This window comes from Benincasa hispida, chromosome 8 (assembly GCF_009727055.1).
Source record: "Benincasa hispida cultivar B227 chromosome 8, ASM972705v1, whole genome shotgun sequence".
NCBI lineage: Eukaryota > Viridiplantae > Streptophyta > Magnoliopsida > Cucurbitales > Cucurbitaceae > Benincasa > Benincasa hispida.
The window spans coordinates 63,320,088-63,342,526 of record NC_052356.1 but is presented as its reverse complement, the minus strand read 5'-3'; the positions used below and the strand labels follow the sequence as shown (position 1 = coordinate 63,342,526).

The 22,439-nt window shown below is 34.7% G+C and overlaps 1 protein-coding gene across 1 annotated transcript; it reads right to left on the bottom strand.

Annotated features, from left to right (window-relative positions):
- Positions 1-19,097: 19,097 nt before the first annotated feature.
- Positions 19,098-21,948, bottom strand: LOC120083676. The gene is made up of 4 exons (XM_039039516.1): positions 21,573-21,948; positions 21,312-21,497; positions 19,872-20,022; positions 19,098-19,794 (listed from the first exon to the last, which is right to left on the bottom strand). The coding sequence occupies exons 1-4, from the start codon at positions 21,624-21,626 to the stop codon at positions 19,304-19,306; spliced, it is 882 nt and encodes a 293-aa protein (XP_038895444.1). The 5' UTR covers positions 21,627-21,948; the 3' UTR covers positions 19,098-19,303.
- Positions 21,949-22,439: the final 491 nt, after the last annotated feature.

The following is a 22,439-nucleotide window of genomic DNA, read 5'->3' as shown; positions in this document are numbered from 1 at the left end:
GATTCATATGACGCTTCGTGTCACCCTGGGAGTGACCTCCCTATGGAAAGTGTTTTGTATGAGTCAATATCAAGGTAAACAGAGGAAGTATTTGATAGTAAGTGGGTGAAGGATATGTGTCAATATATCCTACGGTCTCCTCCATTAGTCTGAACCGTGAGATTCCTATGTTGCGCCTGCTGGTTAGCTTTAAACGGCCCTTTGCTAGTCGTTTAGCGACAGCTATCCTCACGGAGGGTTGTAACATAGGATTTGGAATAACCCAAGCTTCAGTAAAATGAATAGGGTCTTATAGTTTCGTCTTGGATGTTGTCTTTTATTTCGGAGGCAAACTCATACCGTCCTATAGGATATGAAAATGGCGGGTCACACTTACAAGAATTACTAAGTTGTTAGTAAAGATCTTGACCGAAAACGATAATTAAACGACTATAGGAATAAGAGTTATTCCAGGGATAGTGTTTGGTCAAAATTGTTTGTTTTAGTGAAAGAGTATCTGGCTGCCCCTCGGTAGCACATATTCTGACTCACTAAAATATCATTGCAAATAAATAATGGTTATGGGTACATTATTACTTTTTACTAAAACTTGTCTTTGGATTTAGTTATAATTTGTTAATTAGAATTTGTTTGAATTTTATCAGCATGTCGAATTCTAGTATACTCACTTCCGATGTACATAACAGAAAAATCAAATTGACAAACAAATTACTAGCGGTTGATTATACCAACAGAGTTTTAATAGAGGATTGTCCTCTATCTCCTAACTCATTTAAAATTATGAATTATGTAGATGAGAATGCTGAATTTGAACAAGAAGATAAATATGATTTTCTTGTTATCGAAGTATGTTTAGTGGAAAACGATAAAATTTGGATAATTGATTCAGGTGCCGCTAATCATGTATAAACTATCTCATAGGAAACAAGTTCCTAGAGACAGTTGACAGAAGGTTAAACAATCTTTAAGGTAAGAACCAGAGAGATTGTTTCAGTCAAAGCAGTGGGAGTATGAAGTTATTTATAGGAGATAAGTATATTTATTTGAAAAATGTATATTATATTCCTTCTATGAAAAGGAATCTAATATCTGTCTCTTGTTTGCTAGAACAAAATTATAAAGTTTATTTCGAAAATGATGAAGTGTTCATCAAAATGGGTAATAAACAAAATTTGCTTGCAAAATTAGAAAAATAACTTGTAAATGTTAAAACCAACTGAGGTCAAAACTATTTTGAACATAGAGATGTTTAAAACTACTGGGACTCATAAGAAGAAGAGGAGATTTCTCCAAATGCCTATCTTTTGGCACTTGAGACTGGTCACATAAATCTCAACAGGATTGAGAGATTGGTTAAGAACGATCATCTAAATAAATTTGGAAGACAATTATTACCACAGTGGAAGTCTTGTCTGAGGGTAAAATGACAAAAGAATCTTTTTATGGAAAGGTCTTAGAGCCAAAGAAACCCTAGAGCTTAATTCACTCAGACCTTTTGGTGGGCCCTCTAAATGTTAGAGCAAGATGAGGGTTTGAATATTTCATCAAGTTTTATAGATGATTATTTTCAGGTATGGCATATTTACCTAATGCACCAAACGTCTGAAACTTTTAAAAATTTGAAGAGTATAACATTGAGGTTCAGAACCAATTAGGTAAAAGAGATTAAAACACTTGATCGAATCGAGGTGGTGAGTATATGGACACAGAATTCCAGAACTATTTGATAGAACATGGAATTCAGTCTCTCAACTTACAGCCCCTAGCAACCCCAGGCAGAACGGTGTGGCAGAGAGGAGAAACAAAACCTTGTTGGACATGGTTCGTTCCATGATGAGTTACACTCAGTTACCAAATTCTTTTTGGGGACACGCAGTTGAGACTGCGGCGTATATTTTGAACATAGTTCTCTCGAAAAGCGTTTCTGAAACGCCTTATGAGCCCTGGATGGGACGTAAAAGAAATTTACGTCACTTCAGGATTTGGGGTCGTCCAACACATGTGTTGGTGTAGAATCCTAAAAGCTGGAACACCGTTCAAAAGTATGCCTATTTGTAGGCTACCCAAAAGAAACTAAAGGTGGTTGCTTTTATGATCCTCAAGAAGATAAAATGTTTGTTTCGACAAATGAAACCTTTATGGAGGAAGATTATATAAAGAACCATCAACCTTGCAGTAAGCTAGTAATAGAAGAAATGTCCAGTGAAACGACAAATGTATCAACAAGAGGTTTTGATGGAGCAGGTCCTTCAACAAAAGTTGTTGATAGAGCAGGTCCGTCAACAAGAGTTGTTAATGAAACTGATATTTCACATCCTTCTCAAGAGTTGAGAATGCCTCGTCGTAGTGGGAGGGTTGTGCAACAACCTAACCGGTATATGGGTTTAACTGAAACTTAAGTCATCACACCAGATGATGGTTTAGAGGATTCGTTGTCTTTTAATCAAGCAATGAACGATGTGGACAAAGACCAATGGATTAAAGCCATGAACCGTGAAGTGGAATCTATGTATTTCAATTCCGTCTGGGATCTTGTAGATCAACCAAAAGGGGTAAAACCCATCAGTTGCAAATGGATCTACAAGAGAAAACGAGACCAAGTTGGTAAGGTACAGACCTACAAAGCTAGACTAGTGGCAAAAGGGTTTACCCAAAGAAAGGGGTTAGATTTTGAAGAAACCTTCTCTCTAGTTGCTATGATAAAGTCTATTAGAATACTCATGTCCATAGCCACATTTTATGATGATGAAATATGGCAAATGGATGTCAAGACAATTTTTCAGAATGGCTACCTCGAAAATAGTATCTATATGTCTCAACCAGAAGGGTTTATACAGCAGGGTCAAGAACAAAAAGTTTGCAAACTTAATCAATCCATTTATGGATTAAAACAAGCTTCTAGATCCTAGAATATGAGATTTGACGCTGCGATCAAATCTTATGGCTTTGAACAAAATGTTGATGAACCCTGTGTATACAAGAAGATCGTCAACAAAACTGTCGTTTTTTTGGTGTTGTATGTTGATGTTATTCTACTCATTGGGAATGAGGTAGAATATCTAGTTGACGTTAAGAGATGGCTGGTGATAACTTGTAGAAATACAAGTTATTTTTGCTCTTAAGTTGGAACAACTAAGGTTTTTAATGATAGATTATCCTCATTTTTAGAAGAAATTCATAGATTTATTCAAATATTAGCAAACTCATGCAAAAGAAGTTTTATTACTAAATATCGTGGCACTAACGCATTGTATTGCAGGATTTCAACGCAAGGATTAACGCTAACGCATTAGACAAGTGCCGCAGAAAAAGCTCTAACGCATGGGCCATGCGTCGGAGGGAGTTCAACGCAGAGAAGATTCATTGCTCCAGGCTGATTGTGTCACATCACCACTTGCAAGTATGGGCACTTGCAGTAGGCGGCATCTGAAAAGCTTCCACGCAGCATGCGGCATCTGAAAAGCTTCCGAGAGTCAGGCGGCTAATCAGGGCATGGACTTTAATGCTGACCAGGACATGGACTTTAATGCTGCCCATTCACCAAGTGGACGTGACCAACGCCTATAAATAGATGAAGTCCCTCCAGAGTTAAGGAGTTCGAAAATTATCAAGATCCTTACTCTCTGTATATTGTAGTCATAATTCTAGTTCTATAGAGGCTGTGCTGTGGTGCTAGACGATCAGAAGGGTTGAGAACCACCACCACCACCGGTCAGGGAGCAGAGGAAGCTACTCTTGAGAAAGTTACTCCATCCAATTCCTAAACAAGTGATTGTACACAATGAGATTGAGCCAAAGAAATACAAGAGATTGTATTCTTTAGCTTGATTCAGTTTCCTTCTTCTCATTTATCACTTTCATTCCATTTGATTAAATATTTCTTTTGTAAAGACTCTCTGTTTCTTTATAAAATTCATATGTTTGATCCATCATACTTGCCATTGTTTATTTCTTGTATATGTTGAATGCATTAATACTTTATGCACAACTTCATTCTAAAGCTCAAGCTAACTTGACAAATTGGTAAAAACATCTTTTAACTTAGATTGTTCGAAAGAATAACTAAGCTGCATTAAGTAGGATGCGTAGTACAGCTAGAGATAGACTTACTAGTGTCTATTGCATTTTGTGTTAGACGCATGCATCCTAGAGATAGGCTTTGTATGTCATTTGCGTTGAGAAATGTTGAATGAAGTCTGATGCATAAACAAAAGATAAGCAAATCACTCCATTTCATCCATATCGCATCCTAGTTATGTACACTCATCTTAGACTGACGCGTCCACTTACCTTAAATTCCATTTTCGCATGATCCATCATTCACCACTCAACTCTTTTGCATCTCTTGCACAGGCACAACAATTTAGTGTAAATAACACATTTCTCACATTTATTTAGGAAAAGCCCTATAGTAGATACAACGCAAAGTTTGCATTTGGTTAACTGAATCCCTGAGTTCAACCCTGGACTTACCAGGAACCTAAAATTAGATTTATACTTGGGTATAGTTTAGGAAAACTTGAACGTCATTAGAAGAAATTGTGTGCGTTTTGCTGCAAATATCTGATGCCCCAACGTGTTACATTTACTTAAACGCATCGAAGCATAAATGCATCACTTATACTTATAACTTATTTCTCCAATTTATTTTACACAATACACTCCTAGAGCAACTCATGATAGCAACGAACAGCTTGCTTCACAATCCCAAATGAAAGATTTAGGAGAAGCACAATATGTTCTTGGAATCCAAATAGTTCGGAATCGCAAGAACAGAACATTGACATTATCTCAAGCATCTTATATAAACAAGATGTTGTCTAGGTATAAAATGCATAATTCCAAGAAAGGATCTTTACCTTTTAGGCATGGAATTCACTTGTCTAAGGAGCAGAGTCCTAAGACACCTCAAGAGGTTGAGGAGATGAATCGAATTCCATATGCATCTACAGTTGGGAGTTTAATGTATGCAATGTTGTGTACTCGTCCTGACATATGCTATGCTATAGGAATTGTTAGCAGGTTTTAGTCCAATCCTGGTCATGACCATTGGACTGCTATTAAAAACATTCTCAAGTATCTTCGGAGAACGAGAGATTATATGCTCTTGTATGGTTCTAAGGATCTGATCCTTACTGGATACACTGATTCTGACTTTCAGACCGATATTGATTCGAGGAAATCAACTTCGGGATCAGTATTCATTCTGAACGGAGGAGCAGTTGTGTGGAAAAGCATCAAGCAGAGTTGTATTGCGGACTCCACAATGGAAGCTGAGTCTGTAGCTGCATGCGAAGCAGCAAAAGAAGGAGTATGGCTCAGAAAGTTCTTGACAAATATGGAAGTAGTTCCTAACATGCACCTGCTTATCACTCTCTATTGTGACAACAGTGGAGCAGTTGCAAATTCAAAGGAACCATGAAGCAATAAAAGGGGAAAACATATCAAACGAAAGTACCATCTCATCAGGGAGATTGTACACAGAGGAGACGTCATTGGCACTCAGATTGCTTCCCAAGACAACTTAGCTTATCCATTTATGAAGGCCCTCTCGGCTAAAGTGTTCGAGGGTCACCTAGTAGGACTAGGTCTATGAGTTTATCACTAGGGCAAGTGAGAGAATTGATGGGTATTGTGATGCCCTAGTTTATTGTATTTGTACATTTATTTCTCTCCATGTAAATTTAGCATTGTATATATCTGTATATATTGAGCCACTGGAGTTTTAGTCTAAGTAGAAGTATTGTAGGGTTTTATGTCATAAAAACTTGCAGTTTGTAAAATGATAAACATTTTCTATTATTAATATACTTGTTATTGATCTCATAAATTGTATGAAAGTCTAAATCCAATAAATTAAGACCCATGACTATTGTATGAGTACTTGAACTTTCTATGGAGACATAAGAGTGGATCAGGTTCGAGTAAATAGTCAACATGATCTATGGTACAGGAATGAGGTAGGGTACCTTATTCTGATAACATCATTGGATGCAGCCTACTCTGTAGTTGTTACAAAGCGTTGTAAAGTGCTACATACGATGTGTTCCTAATTCGTATATGTTATGACATGAGGAGTGGAGGCGTCCTATGCAGTGAGTTTGCATAAGATCAGGGCCAAGAAATAAGTCACTCTTACTTTATAATGTTGTTTACTATTTAAGACTGACTATTTCACCTAGATGACCTAGGTAACTTGATCTTAATCCTTAGCTAACTATGAATTCCTGTTTATTCGGGATTTCCCTTAAATTTGCATAGTTGAGGGTTGGCTCAATAGCGTCGGCTCAATAAAACTCCCATTTCAAGTGTAAGACTAGATAGATAGCTAGGGACATAGGGTGCAAGAAGAAGTTCACACCTACCCGATTTAGGGATAGAAGAAAGGTTGTTCTCTCAAGTACTGAATCCAGGTCTTGAACAAGGGGCCCCACCCTTTCACTAGGCTGAGAGAGTTTCGTTTGGTGATTGGATCACAAACCATTTATTCATTAGAGGATCAGTAGGGACTTAAGGAATAAGACGTAATCTCGGGGGTAAAACAGATATTTGACCCAGCCGTTATTACGAACAACTTGTGAAAGGTTGACTTGCTGATTATGGTTAAATCACGTGGACATAATATATCTACAGTGAGAGGAGTGCAACTATGGGCTTTAGTGGAGTGACCCATTAGTTAACGAATGGAGATTAATTTGGTCTGATGAGTTTAACCAATTAATCTCAGATCGTTTGAGCCCATGATATGTAGGTCCGCGAGGTCCCCCTACTAGCTCGTAACAGACTAGCTCTAGAATAGTGTGTTAAGTTAATTTGAAACGTTCAAATCAGAATTAAGGGAATTAATAGTTATATGAGGTATAATTATATGTTTAATTGTAGTATTAAATGGAATAAGAGAATTTATATTTAAATATGATTTAAATATATAAAAATGGACATGTGTTAAAATTAAATTAATATTTGATATTAAATTAATTAAGTTTTATTTAATAATTAATTTATGAAATTAATTAAAATTTCATTTTTTAAAATCAAATTTTGATTTTTGGATAAAATTGGAAAATTGGAGAACTAAAAGTACACAAAATGGAAAAAAGAGTTTTTCCATTATCCATCACCTAAGTAGCTCACACATGAAGTAATATATTTGTCTTGTCTTCTCTAAGCATGAGCTGCAACTCATGCAACTCTTCTCTTTGTATGTTGATCTGCAATATAATGAAGAGATTGGAGTGAAAATCGAGCATGCAATCCATAGAGTTTTTTAGAGAAAAACTTGTTTGAAGAATGGTTCTTCAACAAGGTTGCTGCAGTGAGCTTTTCTCCTTCATCCCTTGATTCAAGCTTGTTTTGAGTCCCACAACTCAATCTAAAGCACCAAGAGAATAGTGGGGAAGATCTTGAGGTATTCTATAACAAGATATGGAGAAGATTATAGCTGGAGAAGGAGCTTTGAAGAAGTTCTACAAGAGGTATGTCTTGAAACCCATTTATCCTGTAGAAGCATGCTTTATATTATGCCAAAATTAGTGAATTTAAATGCTTAGATGATCCTTTTGCTTCTGCTTCTATTGATATAATACTGTGGAAATAGTCAGTAGGTATCAGTCTAACCCAGGCCAGGGTTACTGGACCGCAGTTAAGAACATCCTCAAGCATGTTCGGAGAACGAGGGACTATATGCTCGTGTATGAAACTAGGGATTTGATCCTTACTGGATACACAGATTCTGACTTTCAGACTTATAAGGACTCTCGAAAGTCCACTTCAGGGTTAGTTTTTACTCTTAATGGAGGAGCTGTAATGTGGCGAGGCACTAAGCAGGGGTGCATTGCCGACTCCACGATGAAGGCCGAGTACGTAGCGGCTTGTGAAGTTGCTAAGGAGGCCGTTTGGCTTAGAAAGTTCCTGACAGAGCTGGAAGTTGTTCCAGACATGTCTAGGCCCATCACCCTCTATTGTGACAATAATGCTGCTGTGGTAAACTCCAAGGAGCCCAGGAGTCACAGGCGTGGCAAACACATAGAGCAGAAGTATCATCTGATCCATGAGATAGTGCATCGAGGGGATGTGACAGTCATGAATATCGCTTCGGAGCACAACGTTGCTGACCCATTTACGAAGGCTCTCATGGCTACAGTGTTTGAGGGTCACCTTCAGAGCATGGGTCTACGGGATCGCACGCGACTGGACTAGGGCAAGTGAGGGATATTTATGTGCTGGGCCTTAGTGCCCTAGTTTATTGTTTTGTACTAGTTTTTGTACACCCCACTTGCTTTAGGACAAATGGGAGAATGTTGGGATGATGCCCTAAACTCTCGTGTCCTATAGTTTGTAAACACAGTTTTGAACAAACGCTTGTGATATATAATATATGATATTTTCTTCACTTCTTGTCTTTGAATTAGATGTTTTATTTTCTTTACCACAAACCAATAAACTAAAATCCCTAGTTGTCGGTATGTAACTTAAGCATGTATGTGGAGACATACAAGTGGATCATGTCTTATGTGATGACCAAAATAGTCTGTAGTATATGGATATAGAAGGGAAACCTTATCCTGGTAATGCTACGGATGCGGCCCACTTTGTAGAATAGTTACAAGTGTTGTGACTTGGTACAGATGGTTTGATCCTGATCATTCATGTGGGGACATGTGAACGGGGGCGTCCTATACAAAGAATTTGTATAAGACCTGACCACGAAGTGTTAACGTCTCGTTATATAACGTCGTTCATGATAGAGACTTCACTTCACTAGGATACCCATAGGTAACTTGAACTCAATCCTAAGTGAGTTGGGAACTCCTATCTTTAAGGGTGGTCCTTTGATTTGCATGGGTGCGAGTGGTCAGGTCACCGACTCAAACTTACCACTTTGGGGATTCGTCTGATTTGGGAGTTAGGAACTCAGCTACACAAGATGAAATTTACTCCATCCCAGAAGCAGAGGTAAGTAGATAGATTGCTCCCTTAAGGGCTGATCCGGGGGCTTGAACAATGTGGCGCCACACATCATCTCATGGCCTAAAAGGTATCCACACATAGTAGGACTATGTTGTATTGTTCATTAGAGGGATCAATGGTACTTAAGAAGTTAGATGTAACTACAGAGGCAAAACGGTAAATTGACCCAGCTGTACTTACGAGCATCTGTGAAGGGTTATTGTATTGTTGATTGGTTATATTTGATGGACATAGAAATATATCTGTGGTAAGAAAAGTTCAGCTGTTGGTCTTTAGTGGAATGGCTGGCAGTTAACGGATGGTGGATCTCGTGACTAAAGAGTTTAGTCAGCTATTCACGCACCATTGGAGCTTCGAGCCATAGATCCATAAGGTCCTCTTGGTAGCTCAATGGATTCAAGTTGAGAATCAGTTTTTGGGTGAGTTTGAAATGTTCAAATTGACAAGAGAGAGTTTGATTATATATGATATGATTGAACTGGTTAATTATATATGATATGATTGACTTTATGTATGAGATACATTAATTTGGAGGAAAATGGATATAAATATGATTTATATCTAGTGGAGGAGAAAACACTATGGTTTATGTGTGATATTAAATTATAGGTTAATGAATATAATATGATTATATTTATTATTTATTTTTTTGACAATTATAGGATAATTGTGCTTGCCGTTTCTCCATAACCGTGTGTTAGTGGGAGGTTTCAATCAGTTTTGTAACTGAAGAATAAAATGATTTTTTTTCATTTTGTAAGGGATCGCAGATCATGTAATTCACTCAAGAAAAATGTATACTGCCTATCGTTTAGTAAACTTAGAGACTATACGATAGCTTAAAGTTACTACACGATCGTATACAAGCGCACATCTTTCTAAACGATCGCCTAAGTTTTACTAAACGATTGTCTAGCGCCGAGCGTTTACTAAATGATCGTCTATATGATCGTAACCTATTTACTACACGATCGTGTACTTCCTTCTAAATGATCAAGCATTGTCTATATGATAGACCCTGCCCTTCTCCCACTTGCTTGGTCGTTGTATACGATCTTCATATCCTCCTCCTCTCTACTAAATTCCAGCAGAGCCCATTCTTTGGATTCTCACACTTAGAATACCGAGGGTTCCAAGTGGTGGTGTCATCCCCATTGTTCTTCTGTTCATGTGGAGACTGTTCGTGAGTAGACGACCGATGATTTTGGTGAATGACTGCATGAACGTTCCAACGAGAGCGAAAGAAGCCATTCGCTTGGAGAGAACGAGTTTTGCTGTGAAGAAAAGGTTCTTCAATTGGTACGTATTTCTTGTAGCATGCCGGTAATTTTATTGTATGTTGCATAACTTGTCTGTTAGATTATATATGTGGAAATTCTGTCACAATGTATTTGGAACGATCCACTTCCACTCAGAGGTACTCTTATATAAGAGTTCCTTCAATTATCACGACAGATAGTCTTAATTATCTAATCAAGAAATTGTGCTTTTAACTTAATTATTTAAGCAAATAATCTTGCAAATGCAAGATTTTGATTTGATAATAAGCACATGTGACCATCTGTTGGATGTGTCTATTAATACCATAAAATATCAGATACCACCATGAATTCATTTTAAAAATGCAGGGCATTTAATTCCTGCTTTGGCTAGTGATGGTCTAATTATTAAGTTTCCTTGAGAGCAAGCATCACATGATAATTCATTAGATTGAAAAATCTTTTGCCCCTTCAATGGATGTCCATTTGAATTCTCAATAATTATTTCTCATCAATATAGACCCTAGATGACTTAATTTGTCATGCTAAATTGTAAATATGTCTAGTTTTATGAACTTCAGATTTATTGTTACATATGTTTCAATTACTCGTATATGAGTATATTATAATCCAGAAGATAAAGCAGGCAACTATTCCAGTATACGTTTTTCATATGAGATAGTAAATATGATATAAAGATACTCCATATTATTCTTTCTATCAATCTCAATATGATAACCATTGCAACATATATCTTTAAAACTAAGTAGATTTCTCTTTGATTGACTAGAGAGCAGTGCATTGTCAATTTAAATTTTATTCTTCCAGGTGAAATAATATTTTCTTTCCAAATCTTTCAATCATGTTTACAAGTATTGACTTTTGCTTCCAGCATTGTCAGTTTGGAAAAATATTTTCTACTTGTAAGTATTGTATATATAGTTGTACTGTCTGCCAAACATAGATCTTCTTTACTCATTTTTGAGTCACCCAACATATGAAAATGATTCAGGTTTCTTCATTAAAAGAAAATAATTAGAATAAGGCAAGCAACATTTGGAATATACAAAGGTTAACATCTACTAAGAGGAAAAAAACATGGATATGAAAAAAACAACATTGAATCTAGATATTTTCAAAGCCAAAGGAAACACTTGATGTTCTATCAATTTTTCCGAGTTTCTCTACAGGAGATTCAAAAAAGTCTGCTACATCCAAATTTGTCATATGGAATGGGTCAAATATGTTATTATTCTGATATGCAAAATTTACTTCCACATTTTTTTTTCCTTTTTCCTTCAGGGATGCTTGATAGAGATCAACTAAGTGTTTTGACTTACGATAGGTACGTGACTAATATGCAGTCATTCCGCATTGAAAGCATTTATTTTCAACACTTTTTGAACTCTTATCTTGTAGAGTTTTTCCTTTGTGATCATCATTTTGTGTGGTTCTTTTGAAATTTGAATGATTAAAATAACCATCATGAAAATAATAATTATTTCTTTTTCTGCCAAGGTTAGGACCTCGACCATGACCACGATCTTGACCACAATTATTAAAATTCACAATATTCACTTAAGGGAATGTTGTTGTTCCAGTTAGTCGAGATTTATGATTTTTCATCCACGATTATCAAAATTTACAGCATTTACTTCAGAAAATGTTATTGCTCTAGTTGGCTGAGATTCATATTCTTTATTTCATTCAGCCACGAAAATACATTAGATGAGTGCAGAATACTTTTTAAAATATTTCTCTCGATAATGATATTGCAGGAGCATATCTGAAATGTTGAAAATTGTCTTCTTTAACATATTGTTTAAAATTTTGGAGCCTCAAGTGCATTCATTTACGACGAGTTTTAGGAAGAAAAACTGTTTTCTGATGATCACATTTTTATGACATCCATGTGTATTTTGGCATCAAGCACTAATGACAAATAATTATTACCATTAATATCAAATGCTACAAATTTCAATTATATAATATTTTTCATAGTAACACTATTACAATATTATATTTATATTTAGAAATTTAATATGTACCAAATATGTAAAATAACATTTAATTTATTAATTGTAACGAAGAGAGAAAAACCGACATACCTTTAGTACCTACCTTCAGCAGGGGAAATGAAAGAAGCTCATGCTGATAACGTGTTGTAAATTTGGAGAGCACAACAGAACATAGATATGGAGAAAATACAATATAATAGTAAATAAATATAATATAAATAAATAACAAAAGAATATAAAAGAATATAAATAAATAACTAAAATAATCTTTACCACCTTACAAAATCCACAAAATGATACTATGGAGAATTGACAAGTAGAAGGTGAAATTTGTTGAGCACTAAGGATGTGTACTCATAAGATATATGAATTACATGTTCAAAGACACATGGGGTAATAGGAGAATGCCATTTATTCTTCTAGGACACCAGGGCACTAATGGACATATATTATTATTATAATATTTATAATGTTTTGCTATTTCTATAATTATTTAACCTAATTTTTTGTATTTGATAATCCCCTATATTTGATATATTTGATATTAAATATATCGAGGCAATTGATAATCCCCTATTTCTATAATTATTTATGTAGCAAATATATGATGACTTTAGTCGTATTAAAATGAAAATTGTTTTTGTTTTGATATGAAACTATTTTCATTTGATTATTTTAATTTTGATGTAGATTTTAACATCAATTTTGTTATGATTTCAAAATTTTGATGGCAAATCTTACTTGCACTAATTGTATCACCTCATAATTCAAATATGGAGTAAATAAGTTGATCTATCATATTTTCGGATATATTTAATCTTTCGTATATCAATTAATTGACACAACACGATTTAGGGTGGAAAAAAAAATATAAATGATATTATTGATGTACATGTACCAAATATATACTTTTAAAGTATAATATTATTATTTCAGTTATATATCAATACTAATTTAAAATTCATCAATTATACCAATATTTTGATATTTTTAAATACTGTTATTTTAATAATTATTAACAAAAATAGGGTTAGGTAGAAAATATTGTCAAAAATAGGTGTTGTAATCGTATACTCGGTACATGATTACCATTGAATCGTGTACCGACTAAATTGTGTACTAGGTATATGACTATCTGTAACTTGGCACGCGCAAACTGTTACATGGACAGTCATGCAACGTTGACCAGGTAATCATGGACGGGGTCCACGATTACCCTAAGTCATGTACTAGGTATCCCGTGGTTGGCGTCCCAGTTTCTAGAATTACCTTTCGATGTGGACGACATCAATGTACGTAGGTATGCACGAGCATAGATTGTGCAACTTATTGGAGGATATTTGTTTGCTGACAAGTTGAACACTCTAGTACATCTCATGTTTCTCCCTCTATTGTCTGATTTCGAGCATGCTGGTACGTACTCGTGGGGTGGTGCCTGTCTTGCATGACTTTATAGAGAACCTTGTCGGGCTACCAATGCACAAGCGTTGAAAATAACGGGATCGTTGATACTACTAAGATATGGGTTTATGATAGATTTCCAATTATAGCACCACAAGTCCAATTACAGGCCCCAGGTCATCGCCCACTTAGTGCCAGGTATTATTTCATTTATATATTTATTTTTTTTATCATTTTATGTAAGAATATTAATTAATTGTATTTTTTTATAATTTTAGATAGAGTGGTGTATTAGTTGCCTCTGAACAGTCAGCAAATATGTTGCTAGTTTTGGGAATGTCCTAGAACTCGCAGTTCGTGTTAAACATTATATTTTATCAATAATAATGACTTATTGATTTTGCATCTAATTATGAAAATCCAATAAACGCATCCTTGGCTATAGTCTGAATGCTGTAATTTTATATAGTGACATAAACAGAATCAAGCTGACAGTATATAGACTAAATGGTCTAATAAGTATATGGATGAAATTGAGTATCTCATCTTGGTAACACTATTGGATGCGGCCCACTCTGTAGTTGTTATAAGAAGTTGTAAGGTTCTACAAACGATGTGATCCACAAATCGTTCATGTTGAGACATGAGAGCGGGGACATCCTATGCAATGAGTTTGCATATAGACTGGACCACGAAAATAGTCACTTTTTTTTTTTTTTTTATAACGACCGTTTACTATTAAAACTGACTATTTCATTTATTATATAACCTAGGTTAACTCTATCCTAATCCTGAGCTAGCTATGAACTCCTGTTTGTTCGAGATTATCCTTTGATCTGCAAACGGTGAGAGTATTCCAACAACACTGCTCAATAAGCTTACCATTTTGGGGATAAGACTAGATGAATAGCTGGGGACATAGCCTTGCAAGATGGAATTCACTCCTACCCTATTTAGGGTTAGCAGATAGATTGTTCTTATTAGAGTTAAACAACATGCAGTAGAAGTATCAAGGATCCATAAGCATTCTAATTCACTAATTTTGGTGAAAACTAAAGCATGCTGTTCATAAAAATGGGTTTTCAGAACATACCTTTGAAGAACTCTTTAAGAAAATCGTCTGTTCAGCTACTGTCTTCACTTGATATCAACGTGAACCACCTTAAGCCTTCCGAACTATGTTCTTGGAGCTTTAGGCAGAGTTGTGGGACTCAAGAACAACTTGTAGATGTGGAGAAACGAGGGAAGCTCACAGGAGCAAGTTGAAGAAGACAACTTCTTCTTCACCCTGATTTTTCTCTTAAAATTCTGTATTCCTCTTCCTTTCCAACAACTCCAATCTTCTTTATATATCAAGATGAACATGCAAAGAGATGAAGTGTATGGCTTGCAGCTCATGCTTGGAGAATCAAGGTAGAGAAGATCATGGTTTGTGTGTGAGCATAAAGATGATGATAATGGAAAAAAACCTTTTTCCACTTCGTGCCATGCAAAACGATTTTTTCATTTTCCTTTTTAAAACAAAAAATGACTTTTAAATTATTTTAATTTAAAAATGGATTTTCTTAAATTAATTTCATAAATTAATTTAAAAAATGAATTAATTTAATATCAAATATTAAATTAATTTTTGCACAATAATCATCTTTATATATTTAAATCATATTTAAATATTTATTCTCTTGTTCTATTTAATTTGAACGTTTCAAATTAATTTCTCAAAGTTACCCTAAAGCATACCCATTTAGGAGCTAGTAGGGGACTCGCGGACCTACAGATCATAGGCTCCAATGATTCGAGATATATACGGCTAAACTCATTAGACGATCTAACCCCCATTCATTAACTAATGGGTGTATCCACTAAACCCATAGCTGAACTCCCTTCACTGTAGATATATATGTCCACTCGATATAACCATGATTAGTAAGTTAACCCTTCACAGGTTGCTTGTAATAACGGCTGGGTCGAATCTCTGTTTTACCCCCGAAATTACTCTTGTTCTTTAAGTTCCACTGATCCCCTAATGAACAATTGATTTGTGATCCAATCAACAAATCGAATCCCTCTCAGGCCAATAAGGGTGGACCTCTTGTTCAGAGACCCATAATCAACATTTGAAGGGAACAACCTCTCTATCTAACCCTAATCGGTTAGGAGTGAATTCCCCCTTGACCCTATGTTCCCAGCTTATTCATCTGTTTATCCCCAAAATGGTAAGCTTATTGAGCAGAGGCAATTGGTCTACTCTCACCGTTTGCAGATCAAAGGATAATCCCGAACAAACAAAGTTCATAGTTAGCTCAGGATTAAGGTTAAGTTACCTAGGTCATCGCTTTGAAATTGTCAGTTTTATACAGTAAACAACGTTTATGAAAGTAAGAGGTGACATAGTTTCGTGGTCCGATCTTGCATAAAACTCATTTGCACAGGACAACCCCACTCCTCATGTCTCAACATGCACGAATTAGGATCACTTCGTATATAGCACTACTTACAACACACTTTGTAACAACTACAGAGTAGGCCGCATCCAATAGTGTTACCAGAATAAGGTACCCAACCTTATTCATATACTATAGATCATTTTGACTATTTACTCGAACCTGATCCACTTGTATGTCTCCACATAAAGTTCAAGTACTCACATAATAGTCAAGGGACTTAGGTTTATTGGATTTCTAAAGAAAACAATATATTCAACAACAACTTTATTGAATTCTCAGAATAAGTTCTAATGTTTACAAACCACGAGTTTTAGGACATAAAACCTGAAAATTCTCTTAAGTACTGACTCCAAGTCTTGAAAAATCGGGGTCCCGCCTTCTCATGATAGAGAATGGATTTGATTTATAGAGATTATGAATCAGAATTTTTCATTAGAGGATCAGTAGAAACTTAAGGAACAAGATGTATTCACAGAAGTAAAACGGTATTTTTGACCTTGCTGTGATTACAAACAACCTGTGAAGGATCGACTTACTGATTATGGTTATTAAGTGGACATAATATATCTACAGTGAGGGGAGTTCAACTATGGGCTATAGTGGAGTGTCCCATTAGTTAACGAATGGGGATTAAATCAGACTAATGAGTTTAGTCGATTAATCTCGAATCATTGGAGCCCATGATGTGTAGGTCCACGAGGTCCCTCTACTAGCTCGTAAATGGATAAGATTTAGGGTAGCTTGAGATTTTAATTTGAAATGTTCAAGTTAAATGGAACAAGAGAATATATATTTAAATATGATTTAAATATATGAAGATGATTATTGTGCAAAAATTTAATATTTGATATTAAATTAATTAATATTTTAAAGTAATTTTTGAAATTAATTTAATAAAATCATTTTTTGTTTTAAAAGAAAATGGAAAATCGGTTTTGTATGGTTGCACAAAATGGAGATTCAATTTTCTCCATTACCTTCATCTTCATGCTCACACAAAGGCCATTATCCTCTCTACATTGATTCTCCAAGCATGAGCAGCAAGCCATGCACTTCATTTCTTTGCATGTTCATCTACTATATATAAAGAGGATTGAAGTCATTTGAGAAGTGTGAATGCAGAAATTTGAGAGAAAAAACTTATGTTAGAAGAAATGGTTCTTCTTATCGGTTGCTGTGAGCTCTTCTTGGTTCTTCACATCTTCAAGCTATTCTTGAGTCCCACAACTCTGCCTAAAGCTCCAAGAGCATAGTAGGGAAGATTTTGAGGTGGTTCACGGTGATATCAAGTGAAGACAACTGCTGTACACACGTTTTCTTGGAGAGTTCATCAAAAGTATGATCTGAAAACCCACTTTTTAGAAAAGCATGCTTTAGTTTTTTTTGCCAAAATTAGTGAATTTGAATGCTTATGGATCCTTGATACTTCTGCTACATATTATTTAACTCTTTCAACTAGTATACTGAAAAATATTTGACAGACTGATGTACAATCAGGTAACAAATGTATATATAAATGAATATTTAAAACATTTGGTCAAATTAATTGGGTGTATTATCTTCTTTTTTTGCTAGATTAATTGGACGCCATACACACAAGATATTTGGTCATCATTACCTGATTACTATCGTGATGGTCAAGACATCTGGTTGACCGTTAGCCTTCTTATATACTTCCATATAGTAGAGTGGCATTATCCATATCGAGTGTTGAGACAGTTCGGTCTGCAACAAACGATACCTTCGTTGTGCTATACACTCCCAGAACTATACCAGATTGATTTGAGAGGTAAACACAACCAAGACTGACGTCAAATTCACGCAGAATATATATCCTACTGACATGCACGACATGATCATTGTGCACAGGAAGAAATAACAAATAGACCAGCTGTATCAGCCGACTGCTTTTCCTGGTATGATTCCATCATGAGGCGATTTATCACACTTGACGACGCTTACTATTACTGCATGGTAAGAGATTTAGAATCAGACATTTCCCAAATATATGATATGAATATTGTTTAATATTAATTTTTCATCGCACAGAATAATTTTATCGAAGAAGTACAATAATATTCAGTACAACACGATTTACCAGAGTTGGGTTCAATGTGTGACCAAACATTGGTCAACATAGAAACTATTATTCAACAAACATGACAAATATTTCTGACACTGATCGAAGACGTATTCGTCGTAGATGACAACAACAACATGACAAATCTAATTTAGAGGCACACAAAGACACCCCCATATAGAGTTAGGGTCAAGGGGTCGTCTTTGAATTTCATGTAAACTTCTATTTTTAAATTAAAGAACTAATTGTAAATCTTCTTTAGTATCATGAGGTCTTTTTTATTTTTTAAAAATTTATTTGTAGAGAGATGTATTACTTAGTAAAGTCTACCTACTGAAGTCACAATTTTTTCTAATATAGTGCAGAATAATTAAGTTTTCATTGCAGGTTAATATATAATCAAGTTTTGTAATGAAAGAATTTGTTACTTAGAAATTAAAAAATAAACAGTTAAATTGATTAAAAAAGAAAAAAAATACAATTTGATATAATCGTGGACTTGATACACGAATACGTGATTGACCAATCCACAATAGTACTAACTAGATTAAAGCTTAATCGTCTACCGAATACACAATTTTCGTGTCCATTCTCACTATTTTTAAAAATTCTTTCTCATATATTAATTATATTATTGAACTTTCTCCCAATATTTTATCGATTTATTATTAATATATTAATTTATTAAGACTTCTTAAAGTAAATGAGTTCAAGTATATCAAAAAGTATACCGACATCATTTCTATGCATAAACAATGATTAAAATTTCTCAGTATAAGAATGATAAATCACCCTTATTTTTATTATTTTTTTTTCAAAATAACTACCCAGCATCCATTACTTTTCAGTTTTCACCCAAGTTGTCTTCATGTGTTAAGAGTGTAACCTGTAATTTTCAAGATTATGTAATTTTATAGCAAAAGGACCTATAAACAAAGGCGTTATCCGCCCTTAAACTCCAGAGGAGGAAAGTGCCAAAAAACTTGATATAAGGAAGTACTCTAAAATCCATACTCTAATTCTAGTCTAATTTTCCTATACCGACTCCAACATCAATTACGCATCTATTTAAAACGTTACTAGTTGAACAGAAAATACTACTTAAATAAGCAGAAGCAACATTCTAGTCTAGACCCAAGTGCCTTTGAAAAGAGGCTCCGTGGGAACCGTCTCTCCAAAAGTCTTAACCAAATCACATTCTTCTCCTTCAGTGGTCAGCTCCAACCCCAATTCCTCTTCTATATCATCTGAAGCCGATATGAGCAAGAACTCACACCCTTCAAAATTCAAGTAGTCTGGTGGGTCTGCTGGGTGATACCCTTTGTGCCCAAATTGGCCTTGCAAGTGCGCTGGAAATTGCGCCCTGCGTTTTTGGTGAGAACCACCAGCTCCTCCTTGATCTGGGTTCTTTATTTGTATCACAAACGACCCTTCCCTTTCAATGTTAAACCACTTCTGAGGCTCGTTTTTTTCATCTTCTGATGGAAACTCTAGCTTGTAGATCAAATGTGTGTGGTACTTGTTCTTTGGATTGTGCCTTAAGATACGGTAAATGCCTTCGCCCAAAGCTCTTGCAGCAGAAATATGGCGATGTCCTCTCGTTGACGTGTCGTATTCCCCTGTTGTAGCCATCGGAAACTAAGTTTATTCTGGTGTTAAAAAAGCAATTGAAAACTAATTGGGTATTTAGATTTACCTCCTTGAAGAGCATTCTTGATATCTTGGACATCGGTTGTGACCATATCTACAAATCCCCAGTATGGTCGAGCCCTTTGGGCTGGGTGTGGTAGGCTTTTTCGACCCATAATGATGAACCGCAACAGGGGTTGCTTTTCAATATTCACTTCCTGTGTTTAAGTAAGGTATCTGATTTAGTAATTAGGCCACTAGAAGACTGATAACGAGTCCATTGAGCTTTGGTATTAAGTATATAAATCCCAACTTCTACATCTCTACTTATCTACTTTTAGTTCTTTTGTTTTTTAAATTTCTTAAATTATCAATTGACCTAAATAAACAAAATTCTTAAATTATCAATTGACCTAAAAATTTAAGTGGTGCGTGAAAGTAAATTTAATTTTATATCTAACATTTTTTCTCACTTGTGGACTTATGAACTTAATATATGAAGAAGACTTAACAAATAGAAATCAATATTAATTAGAGAACAAATAATCATGCAAAATTAGAATACAAAACCACATGCTCTAATACCATCTTAAACCGCTTAAGCTAATAGGTCAAATTTTAATACTATATTATCTAACAAAACTTAGCCAGTTTGCTTTGAGTTTTCTTCAAACATGAATTCTTAAGTTCCGTTCTGAAAAAGAATTCGATTTTTTTAAGAAAAAGATAACTATTCATTTTTTTTTATAATTCTTGAAAATCAAGTTCCTTCTTTTTCTTCACTTTTCTTTTTATAGTAGGTTTGAAAATTCGAGTTTTGATCCTAGCACATACAATAAGTGTCTATTATGGATAGATTGTGATATTTTGCTATTAGTTGTAAATATTTTTAGTAGTTTTGTAATCAAAATAAATTTTCAATTATAAAATAATTAATATAATTTAGTTAATATTTAGGTTAGTTGTCAATTTAGATTAATTAGTATTTAATTATTACATTAGAATTAATTAATTAATTATGTTATTTTCGAGAATTTAAGATGGTAATAGAAAACTTTTGGATATTAATTGAAAAATAGAACGGGTCCTCTTCCCTCTTTTAGAGATGAATTTCCCTAAATTTGGCCTAATTACCTATTCTATAACTAAGCCCCCTTTATTAAAGGATTTGGTTTTCGAATTTTTGTTTTTTTTTTTTTTTAAAAAAATAAAGCCTACAGATGCTACTTTTCAGTCCCGTAAATTTAAAATAATCAACCATTATATTTAAAAAAAGAGGTTAATCATGACAATAAATGAGGAAAAACAAAGCATAATTTTTTTTTTTTTTAAAATAAAAAAAAAAAATAATAAAGTGTATACAAAGTAAAAAATTTATTTTTATGAATTGGTAAGTTGAGAATCAGAACTACAATCCTGACCCGAAAGACCCCAAGTTATTATTGAACTAAAATGATGATGCTAAAATGGCAAAAAAGGAGCATAGCTAGGTATCCAATTAATTAACCTGGGTGTGGGTACCCTGTCCGCGTTGGGTTCCAGTTGAGGAGCTTGAGGTAGATTGTTTCTCCTCTACCGCCTTCTCACCTGACTCTGGACGCAGAATAATGTACAAGCGTTGCACCTCATCGGGGCTATGCACCTCTTGCTTTTCAACTTTAGGCCTGTAGAAGAAGTATATTTCTCCTCTCTCCTGATTTTCCCATAATTCAATACTTAATTAATTACGATTCCCCATATAATTAAAATTACATACTCAAACATTTACCTGAATTTCAACTCCATCTTCGGCTTTCGTCTTCGATTCTTGGCCCTCTCCCATCCGATCTTCTTTCTTTCCAATTCGGTCTATCCAGATCCTACTTGTGCTTAATTGAGAATTGCATGCCGCTGGATTCTTCAATTTTTAATCTCTTTTCTACCCAACTGCTACTCATGCTCAAGCGACACGATGACCGACTGACACCGCACAAACTCTCTCACTGCCATGTTTACGTCCTGGCCTGCCAAGTGTAACTCGTTTCAGATTTTCTATTTAGATAATTGTAACGATAACGCACTTACAAATATCGCAAAATTTATCCGTCATCAATTCTATCCTTGTTAGATTTTTATTAACATACACTCTATCTTATAGACTCTACACACTAATATAGTCTAATAAAATTCTTTTTAAAAGCTGATCTAAATTTTATTATACTGGCTAATATTTGTATTCACTTTCTATAATGATAGGAGTTAGAATACAAAATACACCCATGTAAAATAATTATTGGTTTTTGGTATGCTTGGAAACTGGGTAGGATTGATATCACTTTCCATATATATATATATACATATATTTAACTGCCATTTAAAATCTGATTAGTAGTTGTTTTTATGTTTTTTTAGGAGTCATTTTTGCATCATCAAAATTAATTTTAAATAATTAAAAACGTATTTTGAAAGATGGATTTTCAAAAAGTTGAAAGGAGAAGCTTTTTATCTATTGATGATAAAGAAGTTCTTATTAAAGTTGTTTGAGACTCCACTCGAAAAATAAACTTTTGTGTGCAGCTAAAATTTGTAATTAAACTATACTAGTCTCTCTAGATCAAACTTCAAATTAAACGGTAATAAGAGAGTTGAGTGCAAA